General features: G+C 42.3%; 1 protein-coding gene across 1 annotated transcript in view; it reads right to left on the bottom strand.

The window, feature by feature from the left end:
- COL21A1 (collagen type XXI alpha 1 chain) overlaps window positions 1–21,850 on the bottom strand; it is a 4,597,064-nt gene that overhangs the window by 3,103,622 nt on the left and 1,471,592 nt on the right. Inside the window, exon 9 of the mRNA XM_044063368.1 lies at window positions 19,580–19,663. Within this exon, the coding sequence (XP_043919303.1) occupies window positions 19,580–19,663 (84 nt within the window). The remainder of the gene's footprint in view (window positions 1–19,579; window positions 19,664–21,850) is intronic.

The following is a 21,850-nucleotide window of genomic DNA, read 5'->3' as shown; positions in this document are numbered from 1 at the left end:
GTGGGACGCCACTACTGCCATGCACTTGGTGAACACCCTGGGGGCTGAGGTGAGGCCAAAGGGCAGAGCTCGAAATTGAAAATGACTGGCTCCCAGTCGGAAGCGCAGATGATCTCTGGATGGCCTGGCCATTTTTATGTGGTAGTACGCATGCTTGAGATCTAGAGAGCACATCCAATCATTCGTTTGAAGAAACGGAAGGATCGATTGAAGCGTGACCATCCGGAATTTTTCCTTCTTCACGAAGGTACTGAGCTTGCTGAGGTCCAGTATTGGCCTCCAGTCCCCTGTTTTCTTTGGAACTAAAAAGAACCTTGAGTAAGTTCCGGATCCTATTTGGTCCACCGGGACTGGCTGGATGACTCTTTTTTCTAACAGCCTTTGAATTTCTATGGCTGCGTGATCCCGCAGAGTGGATGGAACATCTGGGAATCTTTTTTGGGTGGGAGGATTGTTTAAGAAAGGTATGTTGTATCCTCTGGTCATTATGCTTTTTACCCAGGAATCTGAAGTGAGGTTTAGCCAGGCCTCTGGGTATAAAGCCAAGCGACCCCCGACCGCCTCCAGAGTAGGACAGTCGGGCCTCCACTCAGGAGCGCTGGAAGGGCTTCCCAGGAATGCTATCCCTGTCGCCCTGGTTCTGCGGACCCCCTCTGCCGCCTGGGCAACGTCTTCCATTCCTTCCCCCTCCTCTGCCTCTGGAGGGGGATTCACTAGGTGAGAATTGGAAAGTGCCCTGAGTCTTCCGGAACCACATTTTTCCACCTCTTTGCCCTTTGGGGTATGGCCTAGACAGGGTGGAAAAATGGACCCCTATGGCAGACAGGGTTTTTCCTTCCTGCTCGCACCTAGTGAGTGTCTCCTTCACTTTGGGCCCAAACAAGGAGGAGCCATCAAAAGGGGCATTAGCAAAGGAAGACTTGAAGGCTTCCGCAAAGGAGCATAGGCGCATCCAGGATTGTCTTCTCAAAGCAATCGCTGAAGCTGCAGCCCTACTCGATCCTTCAGCTGCATAGGAAATGAGCCGCATGGATGAGTTGACGATAGAGTTTAGGGTATTGAGCTGTGCTGTCACCTTGTCTGAGACCGCAGCATCTGTGGTACCCTGAACAGTATCTCCCAACTCCTTGAGGAGATCTCTCTGAAGCCAGGTAAAATGAGTGAGGTAGTTCAGCGATCGCATGGAAAAAGTTGCTGAACTAAAAATGCGCTTCCCGTACCTGTCCATCGTCCTGGAGTCCTTGTTAGGAGGATGAACAGAGGAAGATGCTTCAGACATTTCTTTCTTGGTGGCCGCCGCCACCACCATAGCATCAACAGGGACTCCCTTGGTGAGGTACGCCTTATCCTGGGGGGCAGTGATGTACTTATTGGGCCTCCGAGGGACTGGTTCCAATGTGTCAGGGGACTCCCACACCCTTCGAGCTATTAAATCCATTAACTCGTCGAAGGGCGGAGTTACCCAGGAGGTGGAAGGTTGAGCCCCAAAAGCCTTCAGTAACACCGGCTCATCCTCAGGGGGGGCAAGGGACTGCCAGTCACCCCTCTGTTTGAGAATTTCAAGGATGTCGGCGAACGAGACATCCTCGGAGGAGGACCGTGGGGACCCCTCTGACTCATCCAAGTCGGTATCCGATGTCAACGATTCCTGTGGGGAATCAAGGTGCCTCCTCTTGCACAATCTCTTCCTCGGGACATCATCAGAGGGGACATCTGGTGAAGCTTCCGAGGAGCAGGGTTCACCCTCTGGGGTTGACTGAGGCTTTGGGTCTCTACGCTTGGCGGGAACCAGTGGTGCAGAGACAGAACATGGACCTTTCGGGGAGGGAGAAGAAGAATCTGACGATGTGAAAGTCTTACCAGACAAGACCTTCCTCATGGCCTCGAAGGCACCGGAGCCCCGGGCCAAGGGTTCCACGGGTTCCGAAGAAGACGGTAGTCTCCCCGGGCCCGGAACCACGGGCTCCGATCCAGAGGACGGAGCCGAACTAATCTGCGCCGAGGCACAGAGGGGAAGAGTCGGAAATGAAACTTCGGTTCGACTCTCCCCCTCAGAACCGAGGAGAGATTGTCGGCTCCGAGACCCCTCGATGGGTACCGAGAGTGTCGAGGTCAGTGGAGCCAAAAGCACTAAAGAAGGCTTCGGCCCCGGGGGAATCAACGATCATCAGATCCTCGACTCCCGGCTCCAATGACTCGACGGGTCTCGAAGGAGGGTCAACAGATGGGACAGGAAGGGCCTCAAGCTTCAAAACCAACTGGGACGAAACTGCAATCAGTTTGGATAAGGCCGTGTTCTCCATCAGTTTCTGAACCACTCGATCCACATTGGTGTCAGACAGTCTGGAGGAACGAGTCGAAGGGGCCGAAGAGGTCACCGAGCGAAGGATCGATGAAGGGGTACCTCTGACACTGGCTCCAAGACCTGGACCTCGATTCGAGGCAGCATATCGGTGCCCGGCTCCAAGGTCTGTGGAGCCAGCAACCGAATCTTAGAAGAAGTACTCGGAGCCGATGACCTGGGCTCCGATACCTTCGAAGACTTCGACCCCTTCGAAGACTTCGATGACTGGTCTGCCTTTTCCAATGCCTCCTGAAACTCCGGCTTCAGGAGACCTCTCTCAACCAGTTTCCTGCATCTCTCCATCATCACTCTGTCACTAAACGAGTGGCAGATGGAGCAATCCTCCTGAAGATGGAGAGGGCCCAGACAGTAGACGCAGGAAACACGGTTATCAGTTATGGACATTTTCTGTCCACACTGGCAATGTTTAAAGCCAGATTTGGCTTTTTCCGACATTTTAAGCACAAAAATGTAAATACAACTATATGTATAAAACTACACGAAACTACCACTAATACACACAGCTAGTATAATAACTACCGGTTAACTGGAGAAAAGGGAATTACCAGTAAAAAATCTGACAGAGCCCTGACAGAAAAAAGGAAAATGGCCTAAGGCCTAGGAGCAGCCGCTCCCACAACAAGCTAACACTAATTTAAAATGACACACACACACACCAACACTACACTAATACTAATACTATGCTAATCCTAATAATAAACTTCAACAATTCTAACTATTTTAGGCAAGATATATATATATATATATATATATATATATATATATATATATATATATATATATATATAAATATGAAAATATAAATGATACTGGCCCGAGCTCTCACTCGACGAGACCTGTTGCAGCGGCAAACTAGATCTGAGGGTTAGCAGCAGGGGATCATGGGATAGGGACTGTGCCTCAAGCTTCTCTTAGACGCAGAGGTTGGAATGTGGCCGACTCGGAGCCAAGGGATCGGCTCCGAACCCATGTGTAAGAACAAACGGCGAGATCGAACAACTTCATATTAATTGTTTTATTGATTAACTATATATATATATATATATATATATATATATATATATATATATATATATATATATAGGCAGGTGTGTATTATCTTGTAACATTGTACTCCTTGAAGGCTATTGTAGCCAAGACGTCAGAGACATTAAAGCTATTGGTCTTTTTGTGCGTTTGGATTGTGCTGCATCTTTTGTGGTTTTACAGTACCTCTATTTTCTGTCTGCATTTGTGTTGTGAAGTTTGCCACTTCTGTCTTAAGAAGCATGAAGTTGACTTTGGAGTAGTTTTGATGGTGGTTTCCTTAATGGGGGTGGGGGTGGGATATGGATGTCTATGGTGATTAGCTTGTGGTCAGATCTGACCAGCAAGGAGTTGACCTCTGGCGTGGAACACCAGTTACCCATATTGGTAATGACCAGGTCCAGGATATTGCTGCCCCTGGTGGGGGTGTGGACAAGCTGATCCAAAACGTTGGAAATTAGGAATTCCAGAAAATGTTGAGCGAATGAGTTGGTACATGAGTAGTTTTCCCAGCTGATGGTAGGGTAGTTGAAAATGCCCATAATTAAGGTATTGGATTGTACCTTAATATTTTCCAGTATCTTAAGAAATGAAGAGTGGGAATCCTGGGGCATGGTGGGGTATCTGTAACAAGCTACAACCTGGATTGCAGTCGTGCCCAGTGTTGGTGCACTTGGATAATTTCGGATGCATTATGTTGAGCAACTTGCCTGGAGGTGTGGATATCCTTAATGAATATGGACAAGCCTCTAACTTTAGTGTTTTTTTCCAGGTTAGGTGGCCGAAAGGTGTGGTATGAATTATAGCCTGATAATGCAGGGGTGCTCTCTGGAGTCCGTAGTTTTTAGGGTCTGTCGATGACCCACCTTTGTGCAGAGGGTGACTGTTGCTGTTGTCCATTCATGAGGCACAAAGCCTGTTTGGAGGCTACAGTTAAATAGTAATTCCAGAGGTCCTGATAGGCCATGTTTCATGCTATTTGGAAGGCATCCTGGGATATTGTCTTGGCACACTAATGCAGTGTTCTTGGACTTAGAGAGAGCATTAATGACCTGTTAACTAGTAATAGTATGGGGAGTTATATTTGATGGCATTTCCTGAGGACGGTTGCAGGGGAAAGAGGGTCATGTTGAAGCTAAATTTATCAGCCAGGAGGTTTTCTTTAGCTTCTGGCTCATTATAGGTGGCTCCATTTACAATGAGCTCTTTGAGGATGTAGACATAGCTACAGTATGCTGTATGGTTGTCCTTGGCCTGGGAAACCAAACTTACCTAAAATTTGGCTTTGGTATGCTTTATTTGTCCTCTCAGTTGTTTGGTTAGTTTGATGAGAGTGCTTTTACCCTGCTGGGTGCTGCATTTCCTAATTTTTGTTACAATTTTCTTCCTTATATACAGCCTATTGATTTTGTGCCTCCACCAGTGTGGCTTGTTTTTCGAGTTAGTTCTATACTTCTTCCTTGTGGGTACAGTTGCCTTTATGCAGCTCATAACATGCTTGTACAGGTTTCTGTGAACAGCTCTGCATAGACTGCAGTGTTCTCAAGGTTTATGGGGGCTTGAAATTTTGCCAGGTTATCACTTAATAGCAGGTCATTAGCCTTAGAGAAGTTCCTGAATATTCCAGGTTTAGTTGGGGGGGTGTCCAAGTTTTATTTTTACTTCAAAGGAGACAATTCTGTGGTCTAACATTAACAGGGAAGACATTACAGTAGGAAGTGTGCAGCATACTCCCATATTAGTGACGACCAGAGCCAGCATGGTTGCACCCCTGGTTGGTGTATTGACTATCTGGTCCAGGGAGTTTGTGTTTACAAAGTCCAGGAATCTCTGTGCCTGTATGTCTGGTGTCATACAGGATTCACAATTAATAGTGGGATAATTAAAGTCACCCATGAATACAGTACTGGGTTGGAAGGTTAGCATTTCTAATAAGTTTAAATACATGGTATGGGTTCCCTGGGTCATTGAGGGGGGCCTATAGCTTGCAAGGACGTGATATTGGATTTTACCTATGGTGAGTTGAACATGGAGCTACTCAAGTGTATTGTCCTGTTTGACCAGCCTTGAAGTATATTTATTTTTGATGTAAACAGAGACACCTCTACCTTTAGTCCCTGCCTGTTAATTAGTTGGTCTAATTATGTAGAAGGCATTATAACCTTGCACTGTCGGTGTCCTCGCCACAGCTTTAAACCATGTCTCATTGACTGCACAGACATCAGCATTCTCTAGGGTGCACAGAGCTTCTAGAGAGTGGAGTTTTTTGTTTAGACTCCTAGCACTGAACAGTAATATCTTTAGATTTTCTTGTTTTTGATTTGCTATGTCGGAAGTACTTTCAGTTTGGCATTGCCTAATAAAGGCACTATGGGGAAGACAATGTTTTGGCTAATATTCAAAAGCCTAGGGGGAGAGGTACACACCATCCCTGGCAAAGCAATATGGTCTACTGGCCATCTCCTTTCATGCTGACAAATACTGAACCCCATTGAATGACACCAGAAAGTAAGCCAATTATTACTGTCAATCATCTTTTGTTCATATTGTAGCATTATCCTTGGAGAAGGTAAAATGCTGCTCAGTGCTAGGTGCATACCAGTCTGAGACACATATTCTGAGAGCTCCATGATGTCTCTCTTCATATAGTCTAGGGAGGTACATCTCAGGTCATTTAGTCCCACATGGGCTATAACTGAGTCATATTGGTACTTGTGGCCCAATGGCCTGAGTGCATGCTTAATGTGGTGGATCCTAGCCCCTAATAAGCAACTGACTATGACTTTCTCCTTACTTAGCCTGGTGAGAGGGCCATCAGTGTGTCTCATGATGTAGTCTCCAATCGGCTTAGAGATAGAGGCTCCATGAGCTGTAGCTCTATGTGTTGATATGGGTGTTGTTTTGAAAGAGTGAATTTGGGGCTGCTGATGGTATTTGTTGTGTACTTCATTTAGGAGGTCTTTGTGGTTTAGGAAAGTTACATTTACATGCCTCAGGATATGCCTGCATTTAATTGTGTGAGATGGGTGCAGCACGTGTACTACTGCCAACCTTATTTTAAATTAGGAGTACTTTTATGTGAGAGCTTTGTCTCCAGTGACACTGTGTAAATACATCTCTCACATACAATATCAGTTTATTTGAGAATTACCTGGTTGTCAGTAAACAACGTAATTTCTACACTCCATGTTCTCTGTTACCAGCTCCACTAAGTTGATATCGGAGATAGTCGGAATGTTCATATCCATGGCAACAGACCCTTTTTTATTGATTACAGTTATTATCAGTCAATGTCAGGAGTATCTGGTTTGCAACTATGGTGACAGATCTCGTCACTGCAGGCTAGTAGTCCTGTGTGCAACTAGTTATTGGAGAAATTTTAATTGTGCTTTTACAAGAAAAAATGTTCCTCAAGGTGTCTGAGTCTGTACAGAGCACTGCCAAACACTTGAGGGGAAACTAATACGTAGACTCTGAAACATTTAAGTTAGAAACAAATCAAGCTGTACTTACTGAAAATAATGAATTAGCTTGTCAAGAATGATGAAAAGAGGGAAGTCGCATGAATGGCTACTGCCTGGCTATTACTAGTGCTTGTCTCACCCCAGCTTCACTGTGCTGGGATCCAATGCTTCTTTGTTTCTTCTCTCACCAGATGCAAAATGTTAGCACCAATCCTAAGATAAGAAGCAAGCCACAGCCTGTTTGGTGATCCACAGTCTTGTCCCAGATGATACAACGTTCTGTATGCTTGTTGCAGCCTTTTCCCTGGTAGATGCCTTGAATAGCAACCAGACCAATCAGGAAAGTTAGGCACAAACACTTCCTCTCCAACCAGAAATAGTCAGGGATTAATGCACTCTGCTCCTTTAAAGCAGTTATTAGGCTTTCTGGTTTTCATCAGTCTTCAAGAAATAATGTCCCTGTGCTCCTTCTCTCACCAGGAGAAAAAAGAAGCAATAATCCCAAGATGACTACTGAGACGCAGAATGTGGTCTCTCCAATAACTGGAGATCTTACAATAGATGTTTAAAGGTAAAATGAGAAAAAAATGGGTTAATATCCTAAAAACTGCAGTGTGCACTAAGCAGTTAGATATGAAAGAGGTTACTTATGTTTTAGCTGTCTAAGTGGAAAGCCAATAATTTTAAAAGAGCAAGCTAGACTAAAAAGGGGTGGGCACTTGTATTCTGGTTGTACGGAATACAGTGGGATGTCCAATAAATTTAAATAATTGAAGGTGAGTGATTTCACAAAATGATAATTCTGTGCTTACTCACACCAGGCAGTGAAAGGGGAGAGGGAATGAGGAACATGGTCAAATTAACATAAGGGGCAGGCAACTAGAAAGACAGCTGTGTTTAAGAACACAACAGCAATAGGGTGGGGAAAATTCCTGTCTGACTAACAACAGGCACAGCTGTGGTCTCTTTCTAAGTTTTAATATGCAATTAAAAGAAGAATACAAGTAAAACACACTTTGAAGAAAACAAATTACAGTATGCAAAACTGAAAAAGGCAATAAAGTAATACAAAATTCAAGAAATAAAAAGCAAACTAACCTTTCCCTCACAGTAAGCTGTGGCAGTCTGGGTGAGCTTTTGCACTCAGTTCAGCAACCCCTACTGTTCTGGGAATTGCTGGTTTGTTGGGGAGGTGTGCAGTTTGGGCTGGTTTTTGGCCAAGGGTTTGGGTGACTTCTCCAGTAAGATTGAGTTTGGATGCTATATTAATTAATGTTTTTAGGATTTTAACTGTGTACCTATCGTATTTCAGGGAGACTGTAGGGGGATTAAAAAAAGGTGATTCTGAATCAAAACTTGGAGACCACTGTTAAATTCCAGGGAGGTGATTGATTCTTTAATGGAGGTCTAAGTAGGACAGTGGCTTTTGAGAAAGCCTTACAAAACTTGGACACAGCCAAACAATAGTTTTTGTCTCTTGCATGAAAATTTGAAATGACCACCAATTGTTCTTTGATCATGGAAAAACTACCACCTTCATTGAAAATAGAAGCTAGGAAATCTAGTACAGTAGAGACAGAGGCAGTAAAAGGGTCAGTGTTATTTCTCTGAGTCCATAATGAAAATCATTTTCATTTACTCTTGCAAATCCTTTTAGTGGAGTCTTTTTGCAAGGATGACAGTGTGGCACATATTGGGCGTGAAATCCTGGGCTGTCTATTTGTGGAACTGGAGAAACTATGCAGCTAGTTTGAGGGGTGGGATATTGGGATGATTCTTCCCCAAAGGATGTGACAGAACGCCTGGAATTAGGTCCAGTATCCAGGAAGGATAATGAAGATGAGACCAAAGGAAGGAAAACCACACCTGGTGAGGCTACAAAGGGGCAATGAGGATGACCGAGCTCTTGAACTGATTTGCTTTCTGTAAAAATTTTGGGATCAGAGGTACTGGGAGATAGGCGTAAAGGAGACGGGATGGCCAAGCATGAACTACAGCATCACTTGAAGACTCCTCCTGAGGGGGTATCAGGGCAAAATACCTGCTGCAGTTGTTGTTATGGGGACATGCAAAGAGGTCACAGCAAGGGTGGCTCCAACAACAGAAAATTTTCTCTGCCACTGACTGATTGAGAGACCACTAGTGAGGTAACAGAATGAACCTGCTCAGTCTGTCTGCTGGAACACTGGATTTCCCTGGAATGTGCATTGCTACTAGAAAGCACCTGGAGGAGATCACGAATTGCCACACATAGCTTCTCGGCAGAGGGGTTGAAATAGACTTCCCCCTTGCTTGTTGATGTATCAGACCATAGACATGCTATTGATTTGAATCAAAATGGTCCCTAGAGGAGGCACATTTTGAAATGCCTGCAACGCTAAAAGGACTCCGTCATCTCCAGAATGTTGATATATGAATTGGTCTCTTGGAGGGGGGGGACACATGCTATGGACCATCATTCTCATGTAATGCCCCCCACCTCAATTGGGTGTTGCTGAAGAAAAGACAATTGAACAGCTAGAGTCCATAAACGGACATGCATAAAATAGTGTGCTAAAGGAACTATAACTATTGCCATTGCTATGGAACCTAAAGCTTGAAGAATTAGTCTGGCAGAAGGAGCAGGATGAGATAGAATTTGATGAACCTCAGATCTGAGTGCATCGATATCGTAAGAAGGTAAGGCAGCAATCTCAGTTGTTGTGTTCAGATGTGCACCAATAAACTCCAGGCTCTGTAATGGTGTCAGATTTGATTTGGCAAAATTGACTGCTATACCTAATAATTGACAAATATGGAGCAAATAGTCCATGGAGTTCACTTGGAGATGCATGGTTGGGGTGGTGAGAAGCCAGTCATCTAGATTAGGAAATACTTGGAATCCTTTTAGTTTCAAATAACTTGCCACCACTGCCATACACTTGGTAAACACACTGGGGGCTATGGTGAGTCCAAAGGGCAGGGTACTGAACCAGTACTGACTGTCTCCTAGCTGAAAGTGTAAGTGTATGCAGAAGCATCTGTCTATTTTGATGTCATAGTACATGTCCTGAAGATATATGGACCACAGCCAATTGTCCTTGTGTAGAAATGGCAGACTGGACTGAACCGTGACCATTCGGAACTTTGATTTCTTCGCAAATTAATTTAATTTGCTTAGATCCAGAACTGGTCTCAGGTCTACTGTCTTTTTTTGGCATTAAAAAGAAACAAGTAAGTTCTGAATCCTGTTTGGTCTGGAAGGACCTTCTGATGACTCTTTTGTCTAGCAGCTTTTGAATATCTTGTGCTGCAACTTCCCTCTGACTGGGTGGAACGTCGGGGAGCTTCTTTCTTTTGGAAACTGGAATCTGGGAAAGAGTATGAAGTAACAGCTGGATATTATTTTTAGTACCAAAGTATCTTTTGTGACAGCAACCTAGGCTTCTGGATGGAAGGACAAATGTCCCCAACTGCCTCCAAAGGAGGGAAGACGGGTGGCAATTCAGAAGTGCTAAAAGGGTCTGTCTGGATAGGAATCTCAGGTACCCAGATTTTGTGTGACGGCTCTGCCTCAAGGGCAGTGTCTTCCATTCAAACTCCCTCCTCTGCCTCTGAAGGAGTTGTCTCCGCATGAGTCCTGGAAAGGTCCCTGGGATTTGTGGAAACACATTTTCTTGCCCCCTCTCTCTGATTCCTTGAAAAAGTTTGTTGAATAGTGAAAAATTTAATTTCTATGGCAAACAGGGTCTTTCCTTCTTGTTCACAGCAGGTAAGCATAAGTTTCACAGAAGGGCCAAACAAGATGCTCCATCAAAGGGAGCGTTGATGAAAGAAGACTCGAAAGGTTCTGCAAAGTCGCACAGTCACATCCAGTCATTTCTCCTTACAACAATGCCTGAATCAGCCACCCATGAGGCACCTTCTGCTGCATCAGAAATTAACTTCATGGACAAACTGGAAATTGGCAAAGGAGTGGCCAGCTGATAAGATGATGTTTTGAAATCCTCTGCAGACATGGACTCCAAGACAGAGTTTGATAGTTCTTTTGTCAAATCCCTCTGTAGCCTTGTAAAGTGTGCCAGGTAGTTCAGGGACCTCAGGACAAAGGTCGCTGAAGCAAATACATACTTTCCAAATCTGTCCAGCGCCCTAGACTTTCTGTTAGTGGTGGACAGAGGAGCTTTGCTCTGCTAGCTGTTTTCTGGTAGCTGCCGTCACAACCATTGTATCCACAGGGATTTCTTTGCTCCAGTAGGGTTTATCCTCTAGTGGGGCTAAAAACTTGTTGTGGCAATGCGGGACAGATTCAATGGAATCTGGCTCTTTTCATGCCCAGCAAGAGACAAGGTCGATGAGTTTATCAGTCAGTGAAGTCACCCAAGATGTAGACTAGCCAGCACCAAAAGCCTCCAGAAATACTGACTCCCCTGGAGAAGGGCTGTCAGTGGACCAACCACCTTTCTGTTTAAGGATCTCTATAATGTCTCCGAATGAGACATTATCAAGTGGTGATCTGGGGTATCCTTCCCATTCCACAAAATTAGTGTCTTCAGTGAGAGATACCCCACAGGAATTTATGTGCCCCCTCTTGCATGTTCTCTTCTTGTGGACCTCCTCAGGGGGGATGTTTTGAGGAGATGTCAAAAAAGAGGGGAGGTTCTACCACAGGAATCAACTGGAAGCTAGGTGGAGCTGGCTGCCCTGTGGAATAGGACTGACGGAAACAGAACTTGGAACCAAAGAGGGAATAGGGGTAGGATCCTAGGGAGGATGAGAGACCAGATCTTTAGAAGAAGAAAAGACCCTTTCCATAACCTCAAAAAGGGTGGACCTGGAGAAGCCATGGTAACCCACACCAGAGCTGAATGTTCAAATACAGGTAGAGCATGACTCTGACCTGATCAAGGCCTCGAGGAGTGAACCAGACCAGAGCTCTCTAGTGTGAAGGCTCCAAGGGGCAGGGATGGATCTGGCATCATCGGATTAGACTGTGGCCCCGCAGATCCATCGCTGAATCTTCAGTTCTGGGACTCATCCTGATCCAAAGGCATAGGAACAGAACTGGTCAGGGACACTATCAGAATCGAAGAAGTAATTCTCTTTGGCTCCGACTCTAGAACTCTTGTAACAGTCAGATCCTGGGGCTCCAAAACCGAAGGACTAATCACAGAAAGAGATAAAACTGCGGGAGTAGTGGCAGGAAGACTCACGGATCCAAGAGGGGAAGGAGCTGAGATAACCCCCACCTGGATCTGAGCTTTGAGGATTTTTCACAAAATCCTATCCACATCCACTTTAGAAAGACTCCAATTGGACCTGATGGATGAAATAGTTGACTGAGGTCTGGAATGCATTTTAGATGTCTGCAGAAAAGGAAAATGGAGCCAAAGGGAAACAGGATCTAGCAGAACCTCAGGTGAGTGAGTCCTCAGTATGAAGGATGTATTAGGCTTAGAATCCAAAGATTTAGGATTTGTAATTTGAGTGGAAGGACTGGCTGAAATAACAATAGGATCCGAGGGCTTAGGAGCCAAAAGCGCTGGGTCCACATTTTGTCTTTTCAGGTCCAATGAACTCAGTTCTGATAATTTGGGAACTTTTGAAGGTGGCTCCGAAAATATCTTAGGACACTTCAGAGGTGAATGCTTCCTGTGCTCTGACATACCTTTTGAAAACTTATTGGAGGTTTGAGCCCCTGAAGAGGAAGAAGATAAGGGAAGCAAACCTTTAAGTACAAGCTTAATCCACCTGTCAGCTATGGCTCTTGAATTTAATGCTGCACAAATTGTACAGTTCATATTTCAATGAGCTGCACCTAAGCAACAGAAGTACTTCTTGTGGGTATCCGAGTAAGAGATTTTATGCCCACAAGAAGTGCATTTTTTGAAACCTGTTGGCTTGCCAGCCATGGCCGTAAAAATACACTGAGAAAAAAATAGTTAAGAGTAAGGACAGATTTTTTTTTTCTGTTAAAGGAAAAATACCAACAATGGTAAAAAAAGAAATACCCTATTTATTAGGGCAGGAGTGATAAAAGAAAGGAAGAAAGACAAAATACCAGTAATGGTATGTTCAAGGTGTTACTATAAAAACAGTAGGGGCCTAATGCAGAAAATCCAAAAACTAAGAGGGAGTTTTAAGTTTACAGAAAAAAAAAGTGTACACACATATATGTATGTATGTATGTATGTATCTAGATATATATATATATATATATATATAGATATATAGATATATATATATATATATATATATATATATATATATATATATATGGGTCTACTTTCATTAATCAAAAGTACACTTACCTGAACCACTATAACACGAACAGATTTTAACGAAACCTTACTTTTGCGAATCCACAGATCACAGATATTTTTTCTAAGGGGAAACGAACCATATGGCTACCAAGGAAAAACAAAATAAACAGAAACAAATTAAACCCATTAAAGTGGGGGGGCTTTACCCCCAACCCCCATGTGAGGGGGCTGTGCCCCCCACACATCCCCCAACTAAATATGCCAACTCTGAGATTACACTACAGTAGGAAAAAGGGCAAAGTTCATCCTTGTGACCAAGTGGTTCGTCTCCCTTAGAAAAAACTACCAGTGATCTGTGGATTCGTAATAGTAAGGTTTCGGTGAAACCGTCTTGTGTTTTCCAAATTTGGGTAAGTGTACTTTTGATTAATGATAGTAGACCCATAGATATCTATCTATCTATCTATCTATATATATATATATATATATATATAGAAACACTTTATAACCTCGAATTACTGAAATGTCGAATTTCAGTATCTCAAGACTATAAAGCCGAATGTTTAAAATAGCGAAAGGTCATAATCGCGAACTCGAATATATGTCGAATTTGCGGTTATGACCTTACGCTGCGTAATGTCCGGGATTGTGTTTTGATGGTGCGCGGTGCCATGTGTGGATGTAGGTGTTATGTCAGGTAAGTGTTTTCTAAGGGTTTTGAGTGGGAGTTAGAGTGTATGTGAGTGTGCTGATGTGTTTCATGTGTGTGTGAGGGGTCGGAGAATGTGCGTGTTTGAGTTGGCTTTTGTTTTGTGTTTGTGCGATCTCGGAGTTAATATATATAAGTAGGGGGGTGGGGGGGGGTGCAGGGGGGCTTGCCCACTGCTTATGTGTGTAGGAGTTGTGTATGTGTGTAGTTTTGTTTGTTTATGTTGTGATGTGGGTGTTGTGGTGTATGTGTGGTATAGTGTGTGCGGTGTTTCCGGTGTTGTGAATTTTGCGTTTTTTTTGTGTCGGTGTTTTGTGGATTCGGTTTTATAGTCTCGAGATACTGAAATTCGATATTTCAGTATTTCGAGGTTCTAAAGTGAATATATATATATATATATATATATATATATATATATATATATATATACACATATATGTATATGGGTCCACTTCAAAATACTGACTTTCAAAATACCTAAACTCAAAATACTGAGACCAAAATCTCTAGAGCTCAAAATACTGAAACTCAAAATATCAAAAAAAAAAAAAAAAAACAGTAAAGCAACAAAACTATATTGCAGCAGAACTACATAGAGAAACATATTACTCTTCTCCAAGTATAGGCAGGGGGGGGCAAGCCCTCCTGCACACCCCCTGCTACTTAAATATATCAACTCCGAGATTGCACTTCACTACACTAAAGTGCAATCTTGGAGTTGATATATTTAAGTAGCAGGGTGTGTGTGTGTGTGTGTGGGGGGGCAGCCCCCCCTCAGGTGGGGTTGCAGGGGGGCTTGTCCCCTTGCTTATAATTGGAGAAGAGTAATATGGTTTGTGTTTTATTTGTTTCAGTATGTACTTGTGCTGAAATATAATAAGTGTTGGTATCTTGTGTGTTTTAGAATGTCCTCTCTGACCATTTGGATAGGGTCTCTGGGGGGCACAGAAATGTATGCCCATGGCAGACAGAGTCTTACCTTCTTTCTCACACCTGGATAGCATACTTTTGACTTTGGGCCCAAAAAGGGAAGAGTTGTCAAATGGGACATTGACAAACAAAAACTTAAAAGGCTCTGCCAAATCACATAGGCACATCCAGGCATGCCTCTTTGTAGAGCTGCAGGAACCTAATGCCCTACTCTTTCCTTTGGCTGCATGTGCAATGAGCCTCATGGAAGAGTTAGCGACAGAGTGTAGGGTCGCTAAGTGGGAAGCTACCTTTTCCCATGCTCCCTCAGCTACTGCTCCTTCAAGGGTATCTAATAACTCCTTAATCAGATCCCTTTGTAACCTTGTAAAATGGGAAAGATAGTTCAGCGATTGTAGGGCAAAAGTTGTTGAACAGAAAACTCACTTCCCGCAGCTATCCATCGTCCTGAAATCTTTATTAGAGGATGGGTTTTGGAACTCTCCTCTGAAAGTTCCTTTTTTGGTCACTACCACCATGACAATGACATGTAATGCCTTTTGCCCAGAAGGCCTTATCAGATGGGGCAGTAATTATTTTGTTCGGTCTCTGGGGGAACATGTTCAGTGGAGTCCGGGGTCTTCCATTCCTGCCAAGAGATCAGACCTATAAACTTATTGGTGGGCAGAGTCACCCAGGTACACTGACTCCTCAGGTGAAGGATTAGTGGACTGCCAGCCACCTCTCTATTTCAGAATTTCTAGAATCTCCCCGAAGGAAACATCCTGAGGAGGTGACTGTGGGGATCCTTCTCACTCATCAAGGTCAGTGTCTTCAGTGGCAGACTTCTCCCTGAAGTCCAAATGCTTACTCTTGCAAAGTCTCCTTTCAGGGACATCCTCATTGGGGTACACTTTGGATGTATCAGAAGAGAAAGGGGGAACCCCTGAGGGGTATCCTGGCACCTGTAGTTCTGCTGTCCCAGTGGAATGTACTGGTCAGAAAACGTGCACTGGAAATCCTGATGGGATAGAGGATCTGAGGTGGAAGGTAACCTTTTAGATGCAGTGGCAGCTACAGCCCTCTCCAAGGCCCCAAAGGCTGACTGTTCCTGAGTAGAGGATGGATAACTCCGGCTCCGATAAGCCATGTTTATGGGTTGATGCTTCTTCTAACCCAGAAGACAGCTTGCCTGGGGTGGAAGCCAGAGCCGAGATCACCTGAGCCAAAGCCCCAAGACACATCGACTGCTCTGACAGTCTAGGGGTCAAGCTCACTCAAGGACCATGAGGTTCACTATGGCTCCAAGAGTTCTCCAACTCTGAAAAGGCCAGTGAGCTCAGAGCAAAGGCCTGATCCAAAGAAAGAGATGCCTTCAGATCCAACCTGAAAGGCACTGGGCATAAAGGATCCAAGGGCTCCGATGCTTGCTCTGAAGTCGAAGGAGTAAGAGGCGAAGTAGTAGATTTGGATAGCCCTGGAACCATGTGGTTAAGGCCGATGGGGACTTAGTAATGTCTTGTTCCCATTGGATCTTCTGTACCAAACATTCCACTTTGTCTTCAGTAAGGCTATTGGTTGAATGTGAAGAGGACGCATACAGGGATTTAGGCCTGGATAAGAAGGGAGGCAGTACTCTAGAAGGGACTGGGTTATGGTACCAGGTCCTTGGGAGTACCATAATAGGTTTGAAAGAACTTTTGTTAGGATCCGATACCAATGGATCCAATCTATCCTTACTGGATAAAGCCAGAGCCAAAGACACCAGATCCAGTTTGGTAGAGGTCAGCACCAAAGGCTCCGATCGAAACATAGGTTCTGTAGATACTGAAGTCTTAACTTGTAGCTCCGATGAATCTGACATAGCCGAGGAAGGTTTCTTTGTTCCCTTGTCACTGCTTTTGGAAAACAGGGAAGAAGCAGGGCTCGAATGAGACAATTTCGATTTGGGAGTCAAAGACTTGTGTTGACTACCAGAAAAGGCCTCTTCAAAAGCTGGGAATAGCATTCACCTTAAAATTAGCTTATTTTATTTATTTATTTTTTTTGTTAGAACAGAGAGGAGGGGAAAAAGGGGAAAAACTACTAACAATATTAGCTAAGACTACCTAAAAAAAGTAATAAGGGAGGGGAGTAACTTATGAAAAAATGGTTACTAGAAGGACAAAGAGGGAGAGAAGTGAGAGTAACCTAATAAAAAGGTGGTTACTGTAGAAAAATGGGTTTTAAAGACAAAGGAAGATAGAAAAAGATAAAAATGCAAGAACAAGAAGAGTTCGGTAAGTAGAGAGAACAAAACGCTTATAAAAATAACCTAACAACCTAAGAGCTCAATGGAAGTAACAGGGACAGATGCATTATGGGTAAGGGAAGTTATCCAGGAGCTTATTTGGTGGCCACATGCTTAGTAACAGCAGAGTCAGATCCGATGGATCGGATCTGGAACCCATATGTCAGAATGAGATGAAAAACTGACAATATCAGATCAGTTTATTTTATGTTTCTGCCGGGAGTCAAGCCTCCCTGCACCCCCACACCCTCTGTTAAATAAATATGCCAACTCCAAAGTCATACTACAGCGAAGAAAACTGTAAATTTCCCATTCCAAGCAGTACGGTGACCTCCATTCAAAATGTTCGAAGTTTCAAAACTTTAAACTTATGGTCTCAACCATCTGCAGTTCGAGGTTTTGAAACTTTGAGTTTCTGAAGGGAAACCATATAGATATATATATATATATACATAAATATATATATATATATATATATATATATATATATATATATATATATATGGGTCTACTTCATAACACTTAAATTTCATAATGTTGAATTTCATAACATTGAGACCAAAACATCTAAATCCCTAAACACTGACAACCCAAAACATTGAAAATTCAGAACATTGAAAGTGTGCTTCATAACATTGAAAATGACAATGCATATGTAAATAACATCCTCTCCACCTATAACAACACCTAACTAACAAACACACTTTCTACTACGTTTCTGCAGGGGAGCAAGCCCCCCTTGCACCCCCAACACTCCCTGTAAATTTAAATATACTAACTCCAAGATCACACTACAGTGGAAAAAAGTCAATTTCCTAACCTCATTGTATCACAATCACCATACACTGAGGTTAGAAAATTAACTTTTTTTCCACTATAGTGCAGTCTTGGAGTTGGTTATTTAATTTAAGGGTGGTGTGGGAGACTTGCCCCCCCCCTGCAAAAATGTACTAGAAAGTCTGTTTGTTAGTTAGTTGTTGTAGGTGGAGGTGATATTATTTACTTGTGCAATGTAGTTTTCAATGTTATGAAGCACACTCACAATGTTCTGAGTTTTCAATGTTTTGGGTTTTCAGTGTTTTGGCTTTTTGATGTTATGGCCTTAATGTTATGAAATTCAACGTTATGAAATTTCAATGTTATGAAGTAGACCATATATATATATATATATATATATATATATATATATATATATATATATATATATACACATATACATATACATATACATATATATATATATATATATATATATATATATATATATACACATATACACATACACACTCACACACACACACACATATATATATATATATATATATACACACACACACACACACACACACACACACACACACACACACACACACACACACACACACGGAAGAATTTAGAGTAAAGGTAATTAAACTTCTTCACTTTCAACTATACAAAAGATAAGAAAATGCTGCGAGAGAGAAGGATCCCATATCCGTATGCGATGGGAGCAAATGAGATCTGAGGTATTGCGGATGGCCTAGGGCATTAAGGGTAGAGGGAGGAGCTCAATCGTTAGATCAAAAGTCTGTAGTATGTGGCCAAATTGGCTCTGAGGATTGGATCCATAATCCATTCATTAAGGACGATATCAGATCTTGTTGTTTTCAAAAATGTAGGTAGCAGTTCAATAGGAGGGGCATACCTGTAGTTAGTTTCAGTAAAGCCTCTTTATAAAACTAACATTGCCATATTGAAAATGGATGCAAGATAAGATAAGTGCCTGATGAAGTAGATGCAATGGAAGGTGACACAGTATAGGGATTCGAGGGCTACAAGGATAGCACTGTTATCTCCTACTCTCTGGGTGATGCAATGGGATTCTTACAGAACTAATACACTCCGCATCACCTCTTGGTCTGCCCATCTATCCTGCCATAGTTTAACAGCATAGACTCTTTTCTAGGCTGTTATACAGAAATCTTGCCTTTCTTTTTGGGGGATGAAAAGACTGTTGCTGACAATTTGTGTTTTTTCACTGCCTCACCTTCTGGCAACCTGGGCTGGCACCTAGTCCCAAGCCAATGGTAACACAAATGAAATACTCCCTCTGCAGCAGGAAGTTGAAAAGCAATCTCAGTAACAATTGATCTACAATTGCAATTACTGCAGTGAAGAGTTAGGATGCATTAACAATTGACTGTCTATTACAATATCATTTTTTTTTTAGTTTCAAGTGCCTTTGCCAAAAAGTGTCCATGTTCATATCTGTGTCTTCATGTAGTTCTTTATAGCTAGCTAAAATGACAAAAGATAGAAAAGCAACATCTAACAAATGCGAAAAAAAAATCCACATACTGGTGCCATTCTGTAAAACATCAGCCAACATAATCTCGATGATAAAATAATTGGCTACCTCCCTGCATGACAGCAAAAGCAGTTGCATCCAGTACATATCAGAATGTAGAAAATGTGTAATGCAAAATAATTAATCTAGGTTGGTAACATGGTTTTCATACTTGAAAATGACAAAAACAAAATAAGCAAACTGTTAGAACTACAAAACTACAAATAATGATATCATATAATGCACACCTTTGGACCTGGTGGACCAGGTTCTCCTGGAGGACAAGTACATGGAACAGGCGTATAAAGAACATCTCTGGGGTCATTCGCACACTCTTTAGAAAGGAAACAAATATTGAAATAAAGTATTAATAACAATACGTGCAATAGTACATTATATAACAGTGAAGTAGCTCTTAACACAAAACATTAGAAACAGAAATGCATAAAATGTGTGCTGTTTTGCAAGTTTTTTGGTCCTTTCTTTCCAGTAAGACTTATTTTATTTATTTTTATTATTTTTATTTTTATTTTACATTTGTTGACCGGGCTAGTCTAACTGGATACATGTCCATTTTCAGTAGAGGCCTAGGGAGATAAGCTCCAAGACAGAACAATGAAAAACAACAACATAACAAATAGGTAACATTAAACAAAAATCATAATTACAATGCATATTACAGGTTAACACAGTAAATTCATCAGTGCTGAGTGCAGGCATAATATAGCATACTGGTACAATAGGTGGTGTTCTAGAGGGAGATAGTATTGTGGTCAATAAGGAAGGAATCACAGTTTATGAGTAGAAAGGGTAGGTAGAGCAAAGTATGAAGAGACACATAACTAGTCAGGCTTAGTACAGGGGCATAACCAGTGTGTTCTGAGGAACATTTTCAATTTATTTTTGAAGAGTGATAGTGAGGGAAGTGAGGAAAGTTCATTACGGAGGAGATTCCAGGCTTTTCCAACAGTATTAGAGAAGAGGGAGTCGCCAGCATTGTTGTTTGGTTTAGAGGTAAGTACTAGAAGTTTGTGAGAAGACCTTATTGATTTCAGATTTTTATAGGGGGTGATGAGTGTAGATAGAATAGGAGTTTTGGAAGGTTTGTAAAGAGTGTTGTGGGCTATAGATAGTTGATGGAATTTAATCAGGTTTTGTAGTTCCAGCCATCCCAGCTGCTTTATATTAATGCAATGGTGGGTTCTAAATGGGTTGCCTGTAGCAAATCTGGCAATGTTATTGTAGGACATTTCCAATTTGCTACGGTTATTTTTAGATAGCTTAGTAAAAATGGGTGATGCACAAAGAAGTGCAGAGATTAGATGAGTGTGAGCTATAATGGATTTAGCTGTAGGTAAAAGGAAGGTTTTAATCCTATTGAGAGACACAAGTTTTTTGTTGACAGTTTTTATAGTATTGTTAATATGGATATCAAAGTTCAAATTGTTGTCAATAGTGATACCCAATAGTTTGGTGGTTGGGTCTGGTGATATAATAGTTTTATTGGTAGAGTTAACTGAGAAATCAAGAGGAGAGGACTTTTGGGTAGGAGAGAAGAGAAGGAGTTTAGTCTTTTTGGGGTTTAGGAGAAGGCACCTATGTGTAAACCATTGTTCAACTGTGTTAAATACTTTCTGGGTAAGAGAGTGAAGTTCAGAAGAGGAAGTGACTGAGCATATCAGTGTGGAGTCATCAGCATATTGTATGCATCTGACTTGGGGGATGGCAAGATGAAGGTCATTAATAAATATGGAAAAAAGTAGAGGTCCTAGGATGGACCCTTGAGGGACACCAAGGTTAACGGGCAGGAGGGTAGATAGAGACTTGTGCCATAGTACAGCCTGTTGTCTTTTATCTAGGTAGGACTGGAACCACTTTATGGAAGATGTATCTAGTGACAGGGATTTAAGTATTTTGATGAGAATCCAGTGATTTATCATGTCAAAAGCTTTAGACAGGTCAATAAATAGTGCTGAAGAAAGCTTGTTAAGGTTGAGGTTTTTATTGATACAATCTGTGAAGGAAAGAAGGGCAGTGGTAGTGCTATGTGAAGGTCTGAATCCATGTTGACAGTTGGAAAGTAAATTATTTTGGGTTAGATGGTCAAGTAATTGTCTATGAATGCATTTCTCCATGATCTTTGCCAAAGGAGAGAGAAGGGCAATGGGGCGGTAGTTGGAGAGTTCAGTGGAGTGTCCACCTTTATGGAGGGGGATAATACGGGAAATTTTCCATAAGCTAGGGATATGACTTTCGATAATAGTTCTATTGATCAGAATGGAAATGGGATAAGCAATAGCTTTGACTGATTGTTGTAGGAATTCAGCAGGTAATTGGTCTGCTGAGGGAGAGCATGGTTTTAGTTTCTGTAGTAGGGTTAGAATATATAATGTTGGGACAGGTTGAGTATGAAAAGGAGGGGGTGAGGTTGATTTATAGGAAGATAGAGTGAAGTTATTAGGTGATAGTTGACTAGCTAGTGTTTGGATAGCATTAGTAAAAAAGGTATTGAAAGCACT

The sequence above is a fragment of the Protopterus annectens genome, chromosome 2.part1, assembly GCF_019279795.1.
Source record: "Protopterus annectens isolate FY-2018-M chromosome 2.part1, PAN1.0, whole genome shotgun sequence".
Classification (NCBI taxonomy): Eukaryota; Metazoa; Chordata; order Ceratodontiformes; family Protopteridae; genus Protopterus; species Protopterus annectens.
The sequence above is the reverse complement of the archived record's forward strand: the minus strand, read 5'-3'. Positions and strand labels throughout refer to the sequence as shown.